The sequence below is a fragment of the Alligator mississippiensis genome, chromosome 1 (genome assembly GCF_030867095.1).
Source record: "Alligator mississippiensis isolate rAllMis1 chromosome 1, rAllMis1, whole genome shotgun sequence".
In the NCBI taxonomy this organism is placed as follows: Eukaryota; Metazoa; Chordata; order Crocodylia; family Alligatoridae; genus Alligator; species Alligator mississippiensis.
Genome location: NC_081824.1, coordinates 207,028,937 through 207,050,347, shown reverse-complemented (window position 1 = coordinate 207,050,347; position 21,411 = coordinate 207,028,937). Strand labels below are relative to the sequence as shown.

The window sequence follows — 21,411 nt, the reverse complement described above, 5'->3', positions numbered from 1 at the left end:
TTCCAATCAATGTGGTATTTCAGTTCATGCAGCCCCAGCTTCAGACACTCTTTTCCAGTGAAAGCCAACCCCTTAAAAAAACGGGTATTTCTTACTTTCCATAAACTAGTTTTAAAACATGCTGATAAAGTCCTTAATAACTTTTCCCCTTTGGTATGAGTCCATATAGTACCAACTCCTGTGCTAACAACAGGGTTTTTTTGGTGACACTCAGAATGTGGTGGATCCTTTCCCATGCCCTCTTTGCTTATGTACACTCCCAAATCATGTCCCCACTGTTTCTTCTGCCCCGCGCCGCTCCCATGGGCACCTACGTGAGCTCATCAAGCCCTATCTGTGTTGAACCTCTCTCACTGGCAAGATATTTCTTATAACCATCCACTCTAAGTCAGCACGTTCCCCTTTTAGTTGTTTACCAACCACGTCTTCCCCACACCTTCACTTCTATTTGTGAAGTTTCCCACTGGCGCTGTACCATCTCTTTCCTTTACTGCTTTCAAGAATTTCTTATGGTCCTTCAGGACCTCCAGCCTTACCTTCCTTATTTCATACCTCTGCATGAATCCTTCCATCCTGATGTAATGAATCAGAGGTTGTCACACCCATGGACTCTTCAAAGAGGTCTGATATACTCCCCATTTCCTCAAAACTGCAGCTGTGTGAAATTGGGTGATACATGCTGCTTTCCTCTCTCCTTTCATTACTGCCTTGCACATTGAGCTTACATATGTTGTACAGACAAACAATCCCAAGTCTGGCAGTCCTCATCCCTCCATCTCTCTTGCTTTGTGCAGTTCAGCTCTAGCCAACCTTTTCTCTTTGGGTGTTCTAGAAAAACACGTTTGCCTCTGTACTTTTGTTATCTGCTGCTGCATCAGTAGGAATACAATCTATTTAGTTTAGCCCCCACTCTTCTCCGTACTCTGCTGTATGCTTTCCCACCCTTTCCATCAAAAGTCTAGCTCTAACTACTACATTTATACCATTCATGTATAATATGCATAATATATAATAAACTTTTCCCCTCCTGGTATCTTTACTATGCTGATGACCTTGTCTTTTCTTATTCTTTGTGCTAACAGTTCCATGCCATGTACAAACAGTAGTGGTGATAGGGAACCCTTTTCTCACTCCTGTATGGATTTTAAAGGCCCCACTTAGGTGCCCATTAATTTGGACTTGACGCTCCACTTCTCTATACAATAGCCTTATCCAATATATAAATTTATCTGGGAACCCTATTTTTTTAGTACTTTGAATATGTAATCATGATCCACTCTGTCATATGCTTTTTCTAACTGTAGGTTTGCTATAACTGTGTTTGTTTTCCTCTTTTGGATGCAGGACAGTGCATTTCTGATCATTCTGATCATTTCCTTCTCCTTGGTACTGTACATACTTCCTCATCCTTAAAACCAGTGTCTTGGCCATTAACTTAGAGTCCTTAAGGAGTGTAATTGGTCTCCAGTTTTTTTCAGGAGTTCTTTCTCCTCTTTCTTGAAGAGTAAGATCAGAATGTCTCTTGTAAAATCTTTCTGTGCCTCCCATTTCCATTATTTTCTCAAAAACATCCATTATACCCCTCCCATTGTCTCTAACACCTCCTCCTGATTTTCCACCCAGGTACCACCTTCTTCTCAGATCACTTTTAATTCTCTTTTTGCCATCTTCACTCTAGCCAAAAAGTATGGGGACCACGCTTTGTTTTCTCCTACATAGGATGTTTGTGCTAAAACCATTTTCTCTCTCGTCTTTCTTTTAAACCAGCTATCTATTTCTTGTCTTGTTTCTTCTAGTTCTTCTTGTACCTGTCTTCCTTCTGAAGCTTCCTTTAGCAGCTCCTGCATCTTTCTATGTAGCTCCCTCAACTCTTTCATTCTTTTCCCCGCAGTTCTTTGGTTTTCCTTTCTGAAGAATTCTCCCGTCCTCTTCGTCGCCGTCATCCACCATTCCCTGGTTCTCTTAAAATAGTTCTTCAGTGTTTTCCACCTCTCATACTGTCTCATGTATGCTTAAGGTATCTTCTCATCTTGTAACAGTTGCACATTTAACTTCCACGCTCCCCTTCCCCTTACAATACCCATATAAAGACTCAGTCCCACCTTCAGCATCCAGTGATCACTACATGGTTTCTTATAATGGTTTCTTTCTTTCATATCTCTATTTCTTTTGATACAAACACAAAGTCAATTCATGACTCTTTCTTTCACCTGGGGTCAGTTGTAGTGAAAACATTCTCCCTTGCCCACACATCTCTTAGTTACTCTTCCTTAATTATTTGTTAACAATCTGGATGAAGTTCCACCTCCCCCTTCCCTGTTCAGTCACCTGCTTCATTATGTAACTGAAGTCCCCTGCTATTATCTGTGATCTTCCTCCAGCCACATAAACTGCTAGCTTTCTAAGCAGAGCCTTCCTCCCCTCCTGCTCTGGTGGTGCATATGCTTTGAAAACTTCTAAAAATCATTCTAAAACTTTTGCTCCCTGACTGATAATATCATTTGCTGCAGTCTACCACTGATGATGTCTTTCACCTGTGCTATCACCACTTCAGCGGCTTTGTTTTCATTTGTCCCTGAGCACCAACTTGGTCCCCATCTCTGCCTCTTCTCAAAACATTTATAATCCCTCTCCCCTGATACATCACATTCTTGTAGGCAGATTATGTCTGCCTTTACTTGATTTAACATTGGTTCAACCTGTTCCCACCTTTTCCTTGTTAAGACATTAATTAAAGCTATAATCAATGCAATCAATGTGTTAAACTGAATGTGCCTTTCCTTTTATGGATCATCTGGGCCACTGCTCATCATGGTTGACTCCACCCCCCAACCCTTCCTGCCTGCTGCTCTTGCAAACTGCTGGATTGCTTTTGCAACTAGGAAGGCTTCCATTTTCCTGCCTACCTGCTGCTTCCCGCTCCCTGCTCTCCACTGTGGGCTGGAGCCGAGGGGAGTTAATAGAAGGAAGCTGCTCTCTGGGCTCTGACTACAACTCACTTCCATGTTTATCAGGTTTCTTCTTCCTGACTTTCTGTCCTTGTGCTGTCTTCCTTTTCCTGGCCTGTTGCTCTGGCTCGTTTCCTTGCTCTATCTCCACTTCTGGTGTCTGGTGGGTTTCTTCTTTCTTTTCTTTCCCTCCCCCACCTCCATGTCTTTTGATCCCCTTCCACCTTGCCTCCAGTTCTCTCTTGTGAAGCCTCTATTACAGAGATTCCGCTTCCCTCTGTCTCCATCCCTCTGTGGAGTCTCTTCTACCATTTCTATCTCTCCCCTTCTTCTTCCTCCTCACTGTCCCTTTCTAATTCTTGTGGTTCCATGGGGAGGGGGAGGGCTCACCTCAGTTGCAAAAACTGTTGGGCATCTATGGTACAAGTGTCCTTCCCCAGTACAGACAGTGCATTTTGTGAACTCCTGGCACCCTGCTGCTCTGTGCCCCATCTCTTCACACTGGTAACACACTATGAGGGGACAGTGTGCAGCCAGGTGACCTTCCTTCCTGCATCTGCTACATTACTTTAGTTGCCCATGGTATATAAAACTCCAGTCTGGCCCTATCTGGACCACTGATGGGAGGCCCTGCACCCCACCCGGGCTCCACTTGTTTGGTTTTAACATTGCTTAAGTCCCCCAAGGCCTTTATCTAAATATCACATTTGTCCCTCACTTTCTCTACTCACAGAAGCGTTTGTCCATATTTTTACAGACACCATTCTATGTCTTCTGCCTCTAATTTATCCATATTCATGTGGAAAATAATCACTTTTCCCCTTGACTGTTCTGCTGCTACAAACTTTAACTCTTTTAATTCCTTCTTCCCCCTTCTTCTGCATATGTCTGCCAAAATTTGTCATACTCTTCTTCGTTCCAATAAGTTAATTGCCATGGCTTTCGGTTGGAGAAAGCAGTCATGGTGGTGAAGAGTTCTGCATGCATCCCCAATATCTCAAGCAGTACCTTCTCCACAAAATCATATCTGTTCATCATCTATCCCTTCTGCACGCCAATGCCAGTTAAATGTTGCTCTTATTCATAGTCTCCACTAGTGACCAACATCCCGTGGTGTCTCTTCCACATTTTCCCACTACACCATTCCTGGTGGCCTGACCTTTCCTCATGTTCCTAATGATCCTTCTTCAGCTGCTCCCTCTGTGTCTCCTGTTCTCCTTTGCTCCTGTTGTCCTTCTGGCCTCATCTCTCTCACCACTGCCATCTTTGCCACTGCCTCTGTTGTTATCTCTGCTGTTGTTCCTGACTTTACCTTTGCTATCTTCTTTTCTTGCTCCTTTTTCACCTTTATCCACTTTCCCTCTGTCTAAAGACCTTTATTTCCACTCTTCATTTCTCTTTCTACCTCCTGGTTATCAGCCACCACTGCCATGGTCGTGGGCTTTGTGTTTCTCTCCTCCACTCCCACCAACCCAATGTTCTATCAATCTCTTTCTCTGACCTTAAGGCATTAATTAGGCTCTCTGCTGATCCCTATATGCAAATTACTACAGGCATGATGATTTCAAAGTCAGTGTTTTCAAATTTCCACCTCACTTTCATGAACTCAGTGACACAAGGGTATGACAATAAGGGGGGGGGGATGACGGGGCTGCAGGAGAGTGGGAGGGGGACAAATTCAAGACAAACCTCCTATAATTTGATTCTACACCTGGACAATTATTAAAAAATTATAAATTTTCCATTTATAGAATCTAATTATGGGTGAGGGGGATCATCTTATAGTCAGAGTTGCCTTATATTTGAGTAAATATGGTAATAGAGCACTATTTTTCTGTTGCCAAGAACTCAACAGGTCAGGAAGATTTTACTATGGTTTTCTATTTGAAATCTCTGGGTTTGTCTTGTGAATCATGTTTGCACAACTGCCAGTGCTAACACTGCATAGCATCCTATAGCACTCCTGAAAGGAGCAAGGCACTCCAGGGGTGCCACAGCACCCTGGTTGAGAATCACTAATCTGAACCTTCCTCTCCAGCTCCTGATCTATTATCCATCTCCTCCAACCCAGCCCCTCAATAGTCGTTTCTGCTCCTTCCTCTCTAGCCTCCTTCTGACCTGCTCTTCTGGAACCTCTGTTCTATTCCCTCTGCTTCTTCCCATCATATGGTTCCTGCAAAGCTCTGCTCATTGTGTCTATTCAGTTTCATCCCTCTGTGTTTGAAAAAGACTGTTTCTTCCTTCTCCAACACAAAGATTGGCTGTCAGCAAGAGGAGCATTAAGAGCCCCAAAAGGGACAGTCTCACAAGTCTCAGTTCCTCTGCTTGTCATCATAGCAGCTCTGTTCTGTCTCTGCAAGCTGGACCACAGCACACTGAATAAGGGAGGAATCTCTGGGGACGTTAGCTGCCAGATTATACCAAGACTCTCCTGAGGATGCATAAACAGATTTTCTGTAGTTTACAATTAAGCCACATTCAACACTAAACAAAAAAGCAAACAACCCTAGCACCAGACTGACAACACCTTCTCCAGGAAATTTTAACCTTCATCCAAAACAAAAGGCACTACAGCTTCTCAGTAAGAGAACTTGAAGAGTTTTTAACATGGGCAAAATAATGTTTGTCCTCTTTCCTCATCTTGGTCTCAGATAAAGTTGATTGTTTTAGCTGAATCTTTCCAAAATATTTCAACCTAAAGCTGACAATGGCATGGCACAAACAGGTAAAGCTTGGTGAAGAATCTTATAACAGCAAGTGCTGTTGGGTCAACCTTTACTATAAGCAGTGATACCAGTTCTCTTTCATACATATACATGGACGTGCATAATAACTAAAAGAACATATATCAATCATTTAAAGGTAGAGGGAAATGTGCAAATGGTCACAAACTATGTATAAGATATAAGGTTGGGTCTGCACTGATTGCATGGCTGGAGTGGGAGTATCTTCAGACAACATGTTTTTTAGAAAGTATTATTACCTAAAGCAAAGAAAATAGGAAACTAGAAAAGGAGCTATGAAATAGCATGGCAGCTGGTTTACTCATTCCAGAGCTGATCCTGCATATCTTTGTGCACATCAGGTTTTCAAGGGCTGAAATCATCATTCTGCTGAAGCTGATCAGAATTTTGCGAGAGACTTCAATAGGCACTGGTGTTCACCCCATGAATGCAGAATTTTAGCAGAAGATTTTGAGCTTTCTAGGAAACCCAATCTGTCCTGGGCTTGGCACTCTTTTTAAAGATCATGAAACCTTTCTCCCCTGGCATTTTAACAGCAAAGTTTTAAAAAGTGAGAATTTGACAATATTAGTCAAGGTCATTTAAATAGAGTATACCCACCCATCTGTTCTACCATAATTCAGACTTGATCTGAAATACCTCTTTTATTCAAGCCCTAGGACGCTCTTGTTGCCAGAATTCTATGGTTTTGTAATAAGAACAAACATCCTCTAGCGATCAAGATGAATCAACTTGCAAGCCATGCCCTAATTTGATTTGATTTTTACAGTTTTGTAGGTCCAAGTACGCATATGGTGGCAGGAACAAGCTCCTCCTTCAAAGTATGAGGTACTTCAGATCAAACAGCACGAGTGAATCCATATGATTACAAAGTATACTTAGAAAAATAAAGATAATCGACAGCTATACATTCAACAACAACACGCTTTGTGTGTATGTACACACACACACGCGCGCACACACACACACACACACACACCTCATGAGGTAGTGGGACATAAGTAAAATTTCAAAATACTGTCTTGTAAAGTGTAAATATTATGTTGTGTTAATATCTGTAAAGGAATATTTTTGGTTCAATAAAAGGAGATTTAAAAAATTTACTCTTTACTTAGTAGTGAATGTATTTGCATGACATACCTTTCCTCTGCTGAAACTTCTTTCAGTTGCTGGTGGGGTTTTGTTCCCTCCATTTCTCGGATGCTTACAGCATAGATCTTAGTTGTATAATCAATAGCTTTTTCTCTCGCAACATCACTGTCATAACCTTAAATAAAGTTAAAGATAAAATGAGCAATTTGTTTGCTACAGCTGGACAGGTGCCCAATACACTGACTTTTCAAAGTAGAAAACTAAGAAATAAAGATATGCAACAAAATAGGCAAACCATGGCCCTGATCCTACAAAGATTTACACAGACTTAACTTTAAGTATGTGAAGAGTCTGACGCAATCAAGGTCAAATGCTTACAGTTAAGCATGCATGAGAGTCACTGTAGGATCAGAGGTAAACTAAACATGTTTTTCATGTAACCCTTTTACCTCCATCCTCTTCTGCATCTGTATCTGACTCCTCACTGTCAACCAGTTTACTCTCCTGGATACCCACAAACTCTCTGGTCCAGATCATCAGAGCAGTATCAGCACCACCTACAGTCAGCAGCACAGAGTCATTATGTAACCATCGAACATTGGTTACTTGGGCACTGTGACCCACATACTTCTTGAACTTTGCATGTTGGCCCTGTAACACAAAGAATTCCTGTTACCAATTTTTCACATTTTCCCACAGTATTTTTTTCTCAGTTCCTTTTCCAGCACAACTTCCAACTAGAGGAATAAATACTATTTGGTACCTTCACTGGATATGAAAAAAGCTTCACAAAACCAAAATCATCTCCTGTAGCTAACAAGGTTCCATCTTTGGTAAGGCTGGCTGCATTTACGACAGTGACATCACTGTGTCTGGGCCAAATTCCTTCACATGTAGGACCAAGAACACATGTCCAAGTATCCCACTCAATCTTCTCTATCTGAAAACAAAAATTCCCAAAACAAAGGGGTTTTGACTGTTGTCCAGTACACAGTAGGTGCGTCTACACCTGTGTTTTAACATGGTGTTGACTAATTAGCTCCACAGTAAAGCATCATAGTCTATACATGCACTGGTATTAGGGCGCAGTTAATTAACTCCAGTGTGGCTCAAATGCACATGTGGATGGTGACAGTGGCTGGCTAGGGCATGAGAGTGCTAAAGTGTGGGGGCTGCCTGCTGCCTAGCTCCACACTTGAGCATCCCTGTGCCCCAGCCAGCCCCTTTGCTGCCTGTCACTGCCACCCAAAACCCAGGACTGACCCCCAGTCTCCCTGCCACCCCGGGGCTGCTCCACCCTGGCTCAAAGTGTTGCAGTCCTGGGTGCACATATAGAACTGTGCCTGAGTTTATTTAATTGCCTTAACAGTACATGCAAATGCACCCCATATCCCCTAAGGTAGCTTCCTAAGTTGCACTTGAAAATACAGGGACACTAACAACATACAAAACTGGTGACTGTTCTTATAAAAGGATGGTGCAAAATTACTTGTTTTCAATGCTGAGTTATTTGTTTGCATTTTTCATTCTACATGAACAAATGGATGCACCTATAGACATTGAAGGTAATGAAAAATTTGGTACTTTTTTTCCTTTTTGTATTCATGCAATTTAATTCTTAGACTTGTTGTTTTTTTCTTTTTTAGCAAATTTGCACTTTTTAATTTTATTTCAGTGAAAGAAGTAGTAGCTTAGTGCCAACTATTTCTGAAAATCTTGCTCACTGTGTTAACAATGCTAGATCAGGTCTGAAATAATTCTATTTTTAAAATACTAATATGCATCCCAAACTAAATGGCATTGTAGCTGTTATGAAAGGACCTATATAGAGTAATAAAAAGTTCTTATCACAGCCGCTGAAACAATCAACATTTGAATATGAAAAAATAAAGCATTGGAATACATAAAGTACTGATTTTTAGCTGTATAACAGCAACTTTTATGCCAGGTCCACATGAGATGCTGACTACTGCGCAGTAGTGTCATATGGCAGGAAGCATGACGTGATGCTACTTTGCAGTAGTCTTGGGCTACTGTGTAGTTAGCGTCATAGAAGAGCCATTTGGCAACGCTATGGTGCAGGACCTCTGGTTATCAACATAACTATAAACAAGTACAGTGCAGTAACTATAAACAAGTAATAAATGACTTCGCAGTAACGACTACACAGTCAGCATGTCATCTACATGCAGCCTCAAAGTGCGAAACCTTGAAGTTAGTTTGACGTGAAATATTTAAAAGTGCAATTTGCATGATCTTACCTCTGCAGTTCTTATAATATGTCTTTTGCCCCTGGGTGCTTCAAAAAATAGTTGTTCTTTGGCGCCAGAATTGACTTGCAATAATTTTCCTGTAAATGAAGTAACAGTATATTGTGTGTTTTATACATTATTATGACTCTTCTGAATTTTTTTTTAAAGACGAAATGTTATGACAAACTGTAATGTACCATCTGCGCAGCTATTTGTGACTAGACAATAAGATCTAGGTATGAATAGGGACCTAATGAAATCACAATTTTACAGAGATCATGAAGTCTGGCATTGCCCTTGAAATTGGGCAATGATTTCAAAATCTGCAACAACCCCTGCCCCCAACTTACTGAAAATAAAATGTGGGCTCTCTACAGAAAGCCAGCAGTCCTCATAGTGCTGCAGCCAGCCGTGCAGCCTGCTGGCGCAGGGAGATAGAGGGCATGGGGGCTGCTGGCACAAAGGGGAGCTCAAGATGGTTGCCACCCCTACCCCTTGATCGGCTGAGAGGACTGCCTGTTGTGTGGCCCCACCCCTCCACCAATTGGTGGTGAGGGGTAGGACCATATGACGGACAGCTCTCACAACCAAATCAGCAGCCAGGGATGGGGGCCACCAGGGCCCATTGGCCAGAGGCGTGGGGGCACCACAGTCAGCCCATGAAAATGGTGGCTGGCCCTGCAATCTCTCCACAAAATCAGCCAGCCACCTCCTCAAGTTGGGTAGACCCCAGCTATGAACACTTACATGAAGAAAATCTTGACTGGAAAAATGGTGCACAACGAACCAGATGAAATTCAGCAAGGACAACTGCTAAGTCCTGCACTTGGGACAGAATAATTGCATGCACAAATGCAAGCTGGGAAATGATTGGCTAGGCGGTGGTACTGCAGAGAAGCACCAGAGGGGTTACAGTACACTGTTAGCTGAATATGAGTTAACAGTGTACTCCTGTTGCAAAAAGGGCCAACAGGATACTAGGTTGTATTAATAGGAGTGTTACTTGAAAATCAAGAGAAGTGATTCTTCTGCTCTATTTAGCACTGGTGAGGCTTCACCTGGAGTATTGCAGCCAGTTTTGGGCCACACCCCTCAAGAAGGATATGGACAGATTGGAAAGAGTGCAGCAGAGAGCAACAAAAATGATTAAAGAGAAGAGAATACTGAGTGGGGATTGCCTGAAGAGTAATTTTACAGAGGCTGGAGCTGGACTTTTCTGTGGCTGTAGGGACAGGACTAGCTAAAGCAAAAGACTCAAGATGCAGAAGAGAAATTGAGGTTAGAGGTTAGGAGGAATTTTCTGACTATGGAAGTGGTCAAACATTGTCTATGCTGCCTAGAAAAACTGTGGAAATTTTCAAGATCAGGTTGGATAGACATTTTGCAAGGATAGTTTACTCAGGGATGATCCTTGCTTGAACTGGATCAGATGACCTTGTGAAGTCCCTTCTGGCCCCGCTTTCATATGATCCTATTTGGAAGTTAGTCAGAGAGAGCAGGGTGTGGGTCCAGATATGCCTGGTGCTGAGTGGTCCTCAGAAGTGCTAAGTAGTTTTACTGGATCAAGTCCTAAGTGTAGGATTTCAAGTATCATGCAACCACCTTGCAAAAATTCTAGGCTCCTACAATACATATTTTTGATGGTGTGTAATATTCTATTAGTGTTTTCATCTGCATGGTAAATGAAAGCAGTGCCTGGACATGTCAATTAGATCTAAAATTAAACAGATCGTGTGGCTGGGCTGGTAATTTTCATGACAGTTTTTGCAAGATTCCATAATAAGTGACATAAAGGTTGAAAATGTTACTTTCAAGTATTCAAACACTGCCCTAGTAGCATGAAGTATAAATGTATACCTACATCCTTGAATAGGAACATTAGAAGTGTGACACAAATGATATGCTAACAGTCAGGCAGATGAGGTTGAAATTGACTGCACATTAGTAAGCCTTCAGGCATGAAAGGAAGAAGCAGAAAATGCCTTAAATTTGAGCTTAACTGAAGCAGAAAGAAAGACTGAGATATTTCTGAAATAAAACTTCTGCTGAAAAATGAAGTCCTATCAACCAAATGATTCTAAAACTTTCTGGGTGATCATGAACTATTGATGTCCAGGGGGTGAAAGGTTTCTTCAGCCCTTCCAACAAGGGAAGAGAAACAACCTAATGTGCTAGTTCTGAATTAGCATCTTCCTGCATCTCAGTCTGCTTATGGCACACCTGGCTGCTAACAGGCCTAGAAATCTACAACCCCTCCTCTGTCTCCTATGCTACAGCTGTAAGGCTTGTGGGCAAGAAAGGTCTCATTCCGAGGTGCAAACTGAGATACTCTGATGAGCTGGAGGTGCGCTGCTCAGATATCCTTCCTCATAAATGTTCAGAAGCAGCACTCTTCCTTATAAATTTCAATCCAAAACTGAAGGCAGCACCTGGAAATGTCAATGATCTAAAATTAAGCTACTTAAAAAAAAAATATTTGGGGATTTGTTTCAAAAGGAGTTTTCCAAAATCTGGTTTGAGAAGGGAAGCAGCTGTCTCCTAAGGAATGGTAAACCAGACCCTGGGTTGTTGTCACTTGGTGTCATTCCTTTGAAGTCAATGGAGTTATGCTGATTTTCACCAAATAAGGAGGTAGTCTTTTATTCCAAGAACTATATTAATGTCTGATGGTGATGGCAGGACACAAACAGCAGAGAATCCTAAATGAGGAAATACCTTTTTAAGGCCATAAGGGCATTATCATGGTCATCTAGTCTGACCTCCTGCATAACATTCATCATAACATTTTACCTACTAATTCTTTCTGTATAAGGGATTATTCTATTTTAGGGGTCTTTATATTGTTACTGAAGTAACTACATGATTAATGCTTAAAAATTAAGTTGTATATAAATTCTTTGCTTTGCTGCCTATTCCATCCTATTGACATTGTGCTAAAGTCAGAACAGGATGTAAGAAAAAAATTCCATTTCTTCTCTAGTGAAAAAAAAGACTCTGGAAATACAAAATGCTAATACCTCTATAAGCCTCCTTTACACAGGTGTAAAAACATGCTTATTTGACATGTACTTTTACTGCAATCATAGGCATTTTAATTCACATAGTTGTAAATTGTAATCTCAATTTACTATTTACCTCTTGAGTCCCAGTCAATGTGTGTGATATAGCTAGAAGCACCTCGGCAGATGCCAACTCTTTTGCTGGTAAGCACATTGTAAATATCTACAAAATTATCATGGGAAGCCACTGCCAGGTATTTTCCTGAATCTGTAAAACAGACATTTAGTTTAGCAAAGGAATCCATAAATATGCATCAATATTCTTGCTATTGTTGTCATCCTACAGTAGCACCCACAGGACTCAACTAAGACCCCGGCTCTGTACAACCACACTGAAATGAAATATACTCAAAACCCTTAGCCTAGAACATATGTGAAACAAACATACCCTCTTAACATTGCATTTTAAGTCTACCACTGAAAACTTATTTTATCTTTTAACTGCACCTCGTGAAAATTTGATATCAGAGATCATTTCTTTTCTGTGATGAAAAGAGACCATATCTTCAACAGTATCAGCATTCACCACCAGAAAACTCCCATCGTTCAGCCCTACAGCCAAGGCTTTCCCATCAGGAGAAAAGGCACAGCACCTTCCACCTGGAAAAGGCCAAAAGGAATATCTTATTGCTTATAACTTTGCTGGGGAAAACAGTAATAATCTTGCTTATAGGGGGTAGTAGGTATATTGGGGCTTAATCATTAATATCTGTAAAGAACGATGAGAGCAACAGAAGGAAGGTGGAGTAGTGGTACTTTTTCTATGACAGAATGCAGTCAAAAGAGAGTTACCTTTTTTGAGTTTCCTCACAGCCAGCATGCGGTGCTGGGAGGAAAGCTCCCAGATTCTTAGTGTTTTATCATCACTCACTGTTGCACATATAGGCAAAAGAGGGTGAGCTGCCAAGCCCCAGACTTCCCCCTCCATGTGTCCCTAGAGAAAATCAGAGACATTATAGACAAATAACACTGTTCGACCTCTGCAGTTCATTCCTCTACCAGACAAGGCTCTTTGGGTAAATGTGATATCTTTTAATGGACTAACTAATAAATTATATGACATTTACCCAAAGAACCTTGTCTGCCTATGCATGGCTATAACTAACATTTCCTCTGCAAGGACATTGTCTAGTGCTTTATTAACTTTCCTTTAAAAGTTTCAGGTAAGAGGACTTTTACTTTCACTTTCCTGGAGTGATTCCACATCCAAGGAGAATATTTGTGTCTACATGATGAAGTTCTACAGGCCAGGCATGTTGGCTAGGACTGAAAAGCCATGCCCTTCAGTGACAGTTCTGCTGGCAAAACTCCTCAGCATGGATACAACTTTGCTGGCAAAATACACCTTTTGCAAGCACAGCTTTTGTTACTTTCAGGAGATGGTATAGCTCTGACAATAAAAAAAAAATCCCATCTTTCAACTGACAGAGCAGCATCTGCATATTGAGTTCTTTTAATATTTTCTCACAGGTTAGTTTTATGACCTTTAGTCATTTTTGTTGCTCTCTCTGGATGTCCTGCAATTTATGTACAGCTTGCCAGCACTCCAGGACAAAGGTCAGTTCACTTATTAATAATCCAATTTTGCAATCTGCAACTCATAGACAAGAGAAAATGTCATTAAAACAACAAGATCATCTAGAGTCTTGTAGGATCATCTTGATTGCATTTTACATACTTTCCATTTGTTTTTGAGCTGATCTATGTATCATAATAATGTAATCTGCATGACAAATTATGAGATTTCTTCCATGTAACTTAATTATCCTGGATGCAGGTAGCCCATATCTTTTCTTTACTACCAGAACAATCTGCATCAATCAGATTATTTTCATGTAATTTCAGTATCATCTGACATTAATACTGGTATTCCTTTGAGTAAAAATACATGAGAATGAGTTTCTTTTGCAATTTTCTGGTTAAAATATAAGTCCAGGATAAACCTCTCATCTCCTATGCCCTTATGGATATAATACATGTTACAGAAAGCTGAAAGGTTGCTTAATATTTGACTGTCATATAATGTTTGGTTAGAACATTAGAAAATAAATTAGCCAAATGAAGGCAAAAGTCTCAGATGTGTCTATGATTCAAGTAGATACAATGTATCTAAAACAAAAGAAAAAATATCAGTTAACAGTAATAGAACAGTACAAATAATAAACGCCACACCTGAATTAAAAAACAAACGTGTAAAAGAAAAATTAAAACAACATTCCATATAGAAGGGGTAATAGCTAGTAAAGTTAACTACAGCAAAGCAACATCAGAGATCTTACAGGACATGTACGTGAGAAAATTTTAAGCAATACTTGTAGAAATCCAAGTTTTAAAAAAGTTACAGGGAGAGCAGGCTCTTTCTACTTCTCAACAAATATTTAATAGCACATTGCTGCAATCAGTTGTTATAGTTCTAATACTTAATACTGTTCACAAAATAAAAAATAGAGAATTTACTAGGATGCAAATATGTTAATATAATATAAATCAGGGCTGTCCAACTGATTGTCAATGGATGGATGGATAACATATGGCCTGCAGGCCCCTGCAGCTGCCTTTTCCACTGCCATGCATTGGGGGAGGATCTGGGGTGCTGTTGGCACAGCCCATGCAACAGGGGACAGAGTCATGTGCCATCAGCGCTTCCTGGGTGGCAAGGGGGCTGCATGCCACCACTGCTGCCTGGTGGTTGGGAGAAGGCTTGTGCCGTTGGTGCTGCCTGGCAGGGGTGGGGATGTGTGCTGCTGGTGCAGGGGCTGTATGCCACCAGCACAGCCTGCATGGTAGGAAGGGGCCCCAGGGGAGCCACACCTGGAGCGTGTGGTCTACACAGCCCCTGGCCACACCAAAATTGGACAGATCTGTAGTTCAGTTTACTGAGCTACAATTGTCAAAATAAAAATGAAGAAATTATTCTGTATTATCCTTGCTTTTTAGCTTTTAGCTTGATTACTGGGTCCCAATCTTCTAATAAAAAGACTGGGACTCAGAGTCAGTGGGCTCATTTTCAAAATTTAGTAATTCACAATGGATCTTTACTTTATAATGAGTTAGTATGGTCCTATTGTACATCAATCTCTGTATGAGGAGGGAGAAGGATGGATGGGGAGTGACTGGCCAAAAGGATGAAGGGAAGGGAAAAATGCAACAGGGGAAACCATAGAATTTTGTGCATTTAGATGAGGTATACTTTGATGAAGAAAGCTAGTATTGTACCTGAACAAGCAGTGTCATGGGACCACTTTTATCAATTTCAAGTATCTCTCCATTTTTAGTTCCTACTAGTATATGCCCATGTCCTAAGGTAATGGCACGAATGGAGGGGTTGTCTTCCAGTAGTAAACCTGAAGAATAAAAATATATGTATTTGAACTTTTTGTTTGAAAATTCAAAGGAAAAACCTTAATTATTATTTTATCTTACAGTGTCCATTATCAAAATCTGTTTAATGTACTTATACCGTAATATGCAAAACATACCATATTTACTTAAATATAAGATGACTTTGATTATAAGATGACCCCCTCAATAATTAGATTCCATATATGGAAAATTTATACATTTGATAGAATTTTCCAGTTATAGAATCTAATAATTGGAGGTTTGCTTTGAATGTGTCCCCCCTTCCACTGTTACAGCAGGAAAAATAAATCTGGGTGGTCAGATAGCCCCCTTTCCCTCTACAACTTTTCTCCTACAGCACCGCCCCCCACTTTTCCTTACTGTCAGACCCTTTCTCTGAGCCCATGGAAGTGAGGGGGAAATTTGAAAACACTGACCTAGAAATAAACATAGCTGTAGTAATGTATCAAAGACAATAAAAAGTCCTTTTTCAGATATGTGGGGAACCAGAGGGATAGCAAGGGTAACACTGGACCCCTGCTAAACCAAATGGGACAACTGACAACCAACACCCAGGAGAAAGCCAACCTGCTTAATGCAGGTTTCTCAAAAGTCCCAAGGGACTGCCCTGCTTAATACAGCATGGGACAGCCAGGGTAAGGGAGAACTGTTACCCTACATCCATGTAGACCACGTAAAGGAAAACTTTGAGAGGCTGGACACCTTCACGTCAGCTGGCCCAGACAGTTTACACCCCAGGGTACTTAAGGAGCGGGCAGGCATCATAGCTCTGCCACTGGCACAGATCTTCGAGAATTCATGGCGCTCAGGTGAAGTGCCCAAGGATTGGAAGAAGGCCAATGTGGTGCCTATCTTCAAGAAAGGGAGGAAAGTAGATCCAGGGGACTACAGGCCTATCAGCCTGACCTCTATACCATTCTTGACAAACTGGCTAATGGCAACATCCTGAGGATTAGCCAGTGTGGGTTTGTTGCGAGTAGGACTTGCCTGACCAGACTCATCTCCTTTTATGACCAAGTGACATATCACCTGGACAAGGGAGAAGAGATTGACATCATATATCTTGACTTTAAAAAAGCGTTTGATATGGTGCCCCATCATCTCCTCATGGAAAAGTTGGCCAACTGCAGCCTTGGCTACATCACAGTCTGATGGCTGGGGAATTGGCTCTGAGGTCAGACCCAGAGAGTGGTAATAGATGGAAGTGAATCATTGCGGTGCACCATGACCAGTGGGGTCCCTCAAGGCTCCGTCCTTGGGCCTATACTCTTTAACATCTTTATTAATGATGTAGACACTGGTATCAGAAGTGGACTGGCCAAGTTTGCCGATGACACCAAACTTTGGGGTAAAGTGCCCATACCTGAGGATAGGTTGGTAATTCAGGCTAAGGCTCAGAAAATGGATGGGTGGATAGGGTCAGAAAATGGGTGGATGAAAACCTGATGGGGTTCAACACTGAAAAATGCAAGGTACTCCACTTTGGGAAAAAAAATCCTGCAGCATGCTTATAGGCTCAGCAGTGCTATCCTTGATAGCACCACAGCCAAAAGGGATTTGGGGGTCATGATTGACCACAAGATGAATATGAGCCACCAATGCAATGTTGCAGCTGGTAAAGTGAGCAAAACTCTGGCTTGCATCCATAGATGCTTCTCAGGCAAATCCCAGAATGTCATCCTCCTGCTGTACTCGGCCTTGGTGAGGCTGTAGCTGGAGTACCACATCCAGTTCTGGGCTCCACAATTTAAAAAGGATGTGGAAAAGCTTGAGAGAGTCCAGAGGAGAGCCATGCAAATGATCACAGGGCAGGAGACCAGGCCCTATAATGAGAGGCTGAGAGCCATGGGACTCTTCAGCCTGGAAAAGCGCAGGCTCAGGGGGGACCTGGTATCTGCCTATAAGTACATTAGGATCTGGGGAATCACCTGTTCACCAGAGCGCCCCAAAGAACGACAAGGTCAAAAGGTCACAAACTCCTCCAAGACCATTTCAGGCTGGACATAAGGAAAAACTTTTTTACTGTCTGGGCCCCCCAGGCCTGGAATAGACTGCCTCCGGAGGTGGTGCAAGCACCTACTCTGAACTCTTTTAAGAAACATTTGGACGTTTATCTTGCTGGGATCTTTTGACTCAAGCTGACTTCTTGCCCCTGAGGCAGGGGGCTGGACTCAATGATCTTCCAAGGTCCCTTTCAGCCCTAATGTCTATGAAATCTATAAAACTTGCATATAATGAAGTTACTACAGGTACCCATAGACAATCCATCCAGAACTGATGCAGTTTACCTCTTTGGAAAATGCTGCAAGTTTCAGTGCAGCTACTGCATAAACACATTTTTAAGCACCACTTTTGTACCTATTTGTATATAGTTCAAACAATTTTATTTTTTACAAAAATATATATTTCTATATACACAAATAAATAAATAAATAAATAGGCCTACACCTTTACAGTTCTGTCTTGTGACTGGTCTAGTTCACTTGACAGTCCATAATATATATATAGTTTACCATCACCATTCCTGTTACAATACTGAAACTGCACACCCATGTGCCCGTCACCTCCTTTACCCGTCATAATCGCACACACGTATTTATCCCATTTCACTAACCTTCATGCATATACCTTTTCTTAGTACATATTGAAAAAATGATACCTTTAGAGCCAGGAGATAATGCTGCTCTTTTAATAGCATATGTCTTCAGACATCTCTCAAACATATCATCCCAGAGTGCCACAATTCCATCTTTTCCACCTGTTACAAAACCCTGTACAACACAATTTGAGGAATATGTTTAGAAACTGATACTGTAACATTACAAAGCTAATTCAGAGGAATAGATGCCTCCATAGTAAACTATTCACGGTAAAAGTTTTTTTGGTGTGTTTATCACACAGTCTTACTCAGAGTATGTGGTCTTCAGGACCACTGTACACCTCAGGGGAGAGAGTGTAGACAAGTGATTCTCAACCAGGTGTCCCATTAGATTCTTTTAAGACTGTTGTGGCTTGCCACACAAGTTTAGCGTGGAAGAGAGAAAGAAAGTTGTTTAGAAGAGATAGTTCTCACATCAAAAAGGAAAACAGATTGAAAAACAGAAATTATAACATGTTAGGGACAGCAAGCACTGCTGAAGGATCCATCTAAAACTTTGTTTAATAAACAGAGATGTTTATAGGCAGTAGCTTCCTGCAACTGCAATTCTTAGGATCAAACTGTTTAGACCTCAGGAAAGCATATATTTCAACTTCAGCTTTTGTGAACAAATCTGGGGTCATAATTTAGCACCTAATAATCTTTTAAGAAGGCACAGTTTATGAAATATCCACTATGATACAGGTTGCCACATTTGTTGCCACAGTATCTGGGGGAACGTTTGTTCACCAGAGCACCCCAAGGGATGACAACTAGGTCGAATGGTCATAAACTACTACAAGACCGTTTCAGGCTGGACATAAGGAAGAATTTCTTTACTGTCCGAGCCCCCAAGGTCTGGAACAGCCTGCCACTGGAGGTGATTCAAGCACCTACACTGAACACCTTCAAGAGCAAACTGGATGCTTATCTTGCTGGGATCCTATGACCCCAGCTGACTTCCTGCCCTTTGGGCAGGGGGCTGGACTCGATGATCTTCTGAGGTCCCTTCCAGCCCTAATGTCTATGAAATCTATGAAATATGAAATTTCTTGTAAGAATTTAATAAAGACATTACAAGAAAAAAGAAACACTTCTGACACGGGGCAAATTATCCTGAAAACAAGAAAATCCCTGCTGTTGGAACTCTTGCTTGCCCATGTGACAGGGATATTTTAATGAATAATGGATCTAGTTATATTATGGGAGCCCATGCTCCATGAACAGCTTCATGATAAAAACAGTTTTGGGGGACTTGCAGAGATCTCCAACTACCAAATTTACTCAAATCCAAGATACCATTTTTCCCCCAGTTAGCATGGTGGGGAAAAGCCTCATCTTGGATTCAAGTACCTGCCCCATAGTAGCTGGTGACTCCGCTCCAGCTTTGGCCCTGGGCTGGAACCAGCTTTGGCCCTGGGCTGGAATAGCTTGTTTAGTGGGGGAGAGGGATTGCAGCCACAGGGAGCATAGGGGAGACCATGTAGCGGGAACCTGAAGCCTTCCTTCCCATTGGCTGCCCCCTGACTCGGTTCCCCTTCCTACAGCTTTGCCCTACCCCTCTTACTTTCTGCTCTGGTCCCTCCAGTCACAGCCAACCTGGTGAGGAGCTGCAGCTGCTTCTGGTGCCCTGGAGGAGCACAGCTGCAATGGAAGCTAAACAGGAGGGTGGACAGAGAGTAGGTAGGGAAGGCATAAGGGGAAGAGGTGGCAGAGGGCATAAGGGGAAGAGTATAGGCATGGAGGAGCAGGCTGCAAGGGGACAATGGGTGGGTGGGGTGGGCTGCAGGGTGGAGCAGGTGCTGGGGAGGCAGAGAGTGGGGGCAAAGGCACAGGTACAAGGGGCAGGGATGGGGGCAGGCACAAGCATAGAGGTGCAGGTGACAAGGGGACGTGCGGCAGGGTGCACATGGTGGGAGGCAGGCATGGTGGGGACAGATGCAGAGAAATAAGGAGCAGGTGTCTGGTCCCTTGCTCCCTGTCACTGCTTTCTCAGCCACAGCAGTTTGCAGGGGGTGAATGTAAGATAGCCTTCTACTAATTAGAGTCTATACATGGAAAATTATAACAAACTAGCAGTGGGAAAGTTTTTGCCTCATGTAGAGGGTAGCAGCCAGGCAAGAACCTAGGGCTTGCTCCTCTTCAAGGCAGCATTGATTTTACCAAGCCACATACCTTATGAATTTCTTGTTTTTCCATGGCTCCACATACCTCCTGCTCTTGGCTGCCTAGGGACCAGGTTCAAAACTAGTGCTGGAGAGGGCACTGGATAATGCATAATCTGTGATATGGCAGTTAGAGCACTGTGCTGGGAATCAGAAAGATGCAGGGCAAACCTCTCTGGGCAAGGGGGAAGGGGCTTAAAATCTCTAGCCTTCTGGGCAAGTACCCTAACCACTGTAGTACTGGGACTAAAACACAAGGGGTCTTCCTCAGTCTAACACCAGGTAGTCATGGGATTCTGGCCACATGTACTTTTGAGATTTAGACACAGGCATGGGCAGATCTTGGGGTCAGTATGGTTGCAGGTCCCTTTGGCTGTACAGTACACATGCAGCAAGCTCTCTGAGTTGTTTGGCTTGGGAGTACATCTCCTGGCCAGAGTTGCCACTGGTACAGATCCAGAACCCAGGGGGTAAATGTCACTGCTGGTCCTCTAACCCCCTTGCTCGCTGGTCCTTGGCTGCTGTCGAATTTAGCTGCAGTGGAAAGGGTGGCAGAAAGTGGCCAGGAGCTGTGTTGATAAGCTGGTGAGCACAAAGAGCTCACTGCTCATGCACTGCCAATGTGGGGGGTAGTTACCCTCCTGCCCTGCCTCCTGGATCCACCCACATGACCACAAGTGCACACATGTAGCTGCATATGCATGCAGCCAGTGCATACTACATTACTAATGTTCAGTCTATGAATGCCCACTTACAAATCCATGCTGCAGGGGTAACAGATCTGTAAGCCTGTGTATGTGTCATTTTTGGTGCACACGGAAACAGAATTCTACCTACAGTGTGTAGCTATCCACTTTCAAAATCCTGAATTGGAATGAAAATAATAGACAGTAGCAGGTGATGAATACCTTATCCAATGCATGCATAGCAAATACTGGTCCGTCATGGGCTTTAACTGTCTTAAGCAACAGTGTGTCTTTCCAAATGTAAATGTCTCCAGTAGCAGCTCCAGAGAATACTAGCTCTTCTATTCGCCCGTAGGAAACACTCATCATAGTTTCCAGTTTTCCAATATTTCCAAAGGTCCCTCGTTTAGATGTAAAGCCCCCACCTGTAATGTAAACAAAGGTAAGCTTCATGGTGTTTTCAT

The 21,411-nt window shown here is 42.3% G+C and overlaps 1 protein-coding gene across 2 annotated transcripts in view; it reads right to left on the bottom strand.

The window, feature by feature from the left end:
- Positions 1–21,411, bottom strand: part of EML6 (EMAP like 6) — a 325,901-nt gene that overhangs the window by 57,748 nt on the left and 246,742 nt on the right. For both annotated transcript variants that reach the window (XM_019500824.2, XM_059719398.1), the window contains exons 18-27: positions 21,170–21,372; positions 18,118–18,229; positions 15,312–15,439; positions 12,888–13,029; positions 12,543–12,695; positions 12,172–12,303; positions 9,046–9,134; positions 7,548–7,724; positions 7,234–7,435; positions 6,833–6,959 (exon numbers count right to left, since the gene is read on the bottom strand). In XM_019500824.2, the coding sequence (XP_019356369.1) occupies positions 6,833–6,959; positions 7,234–7,435; positions 7,548–7,724; positions 9,046–9,134; positions 12,172–12,303; positions 12,543–12,695; positions 12,888–13,029; positions 15,312–15,439; positions 18,118–18,229; positions 21,170–21,372 (1,465 nt within the window). The remainder of the gene's footprint in view (positions 1–6,832; positions 6,960–7,233; positions 7,436–7,547; positions 7,725–9,045; positions 9,135–12,171; positions 12,304–12,542; positions 12,696–12,887; positions 13,030–15,311; positions 15,440–18,117; positions 18,230–21,169; positions 21,373–21,411) is intronic.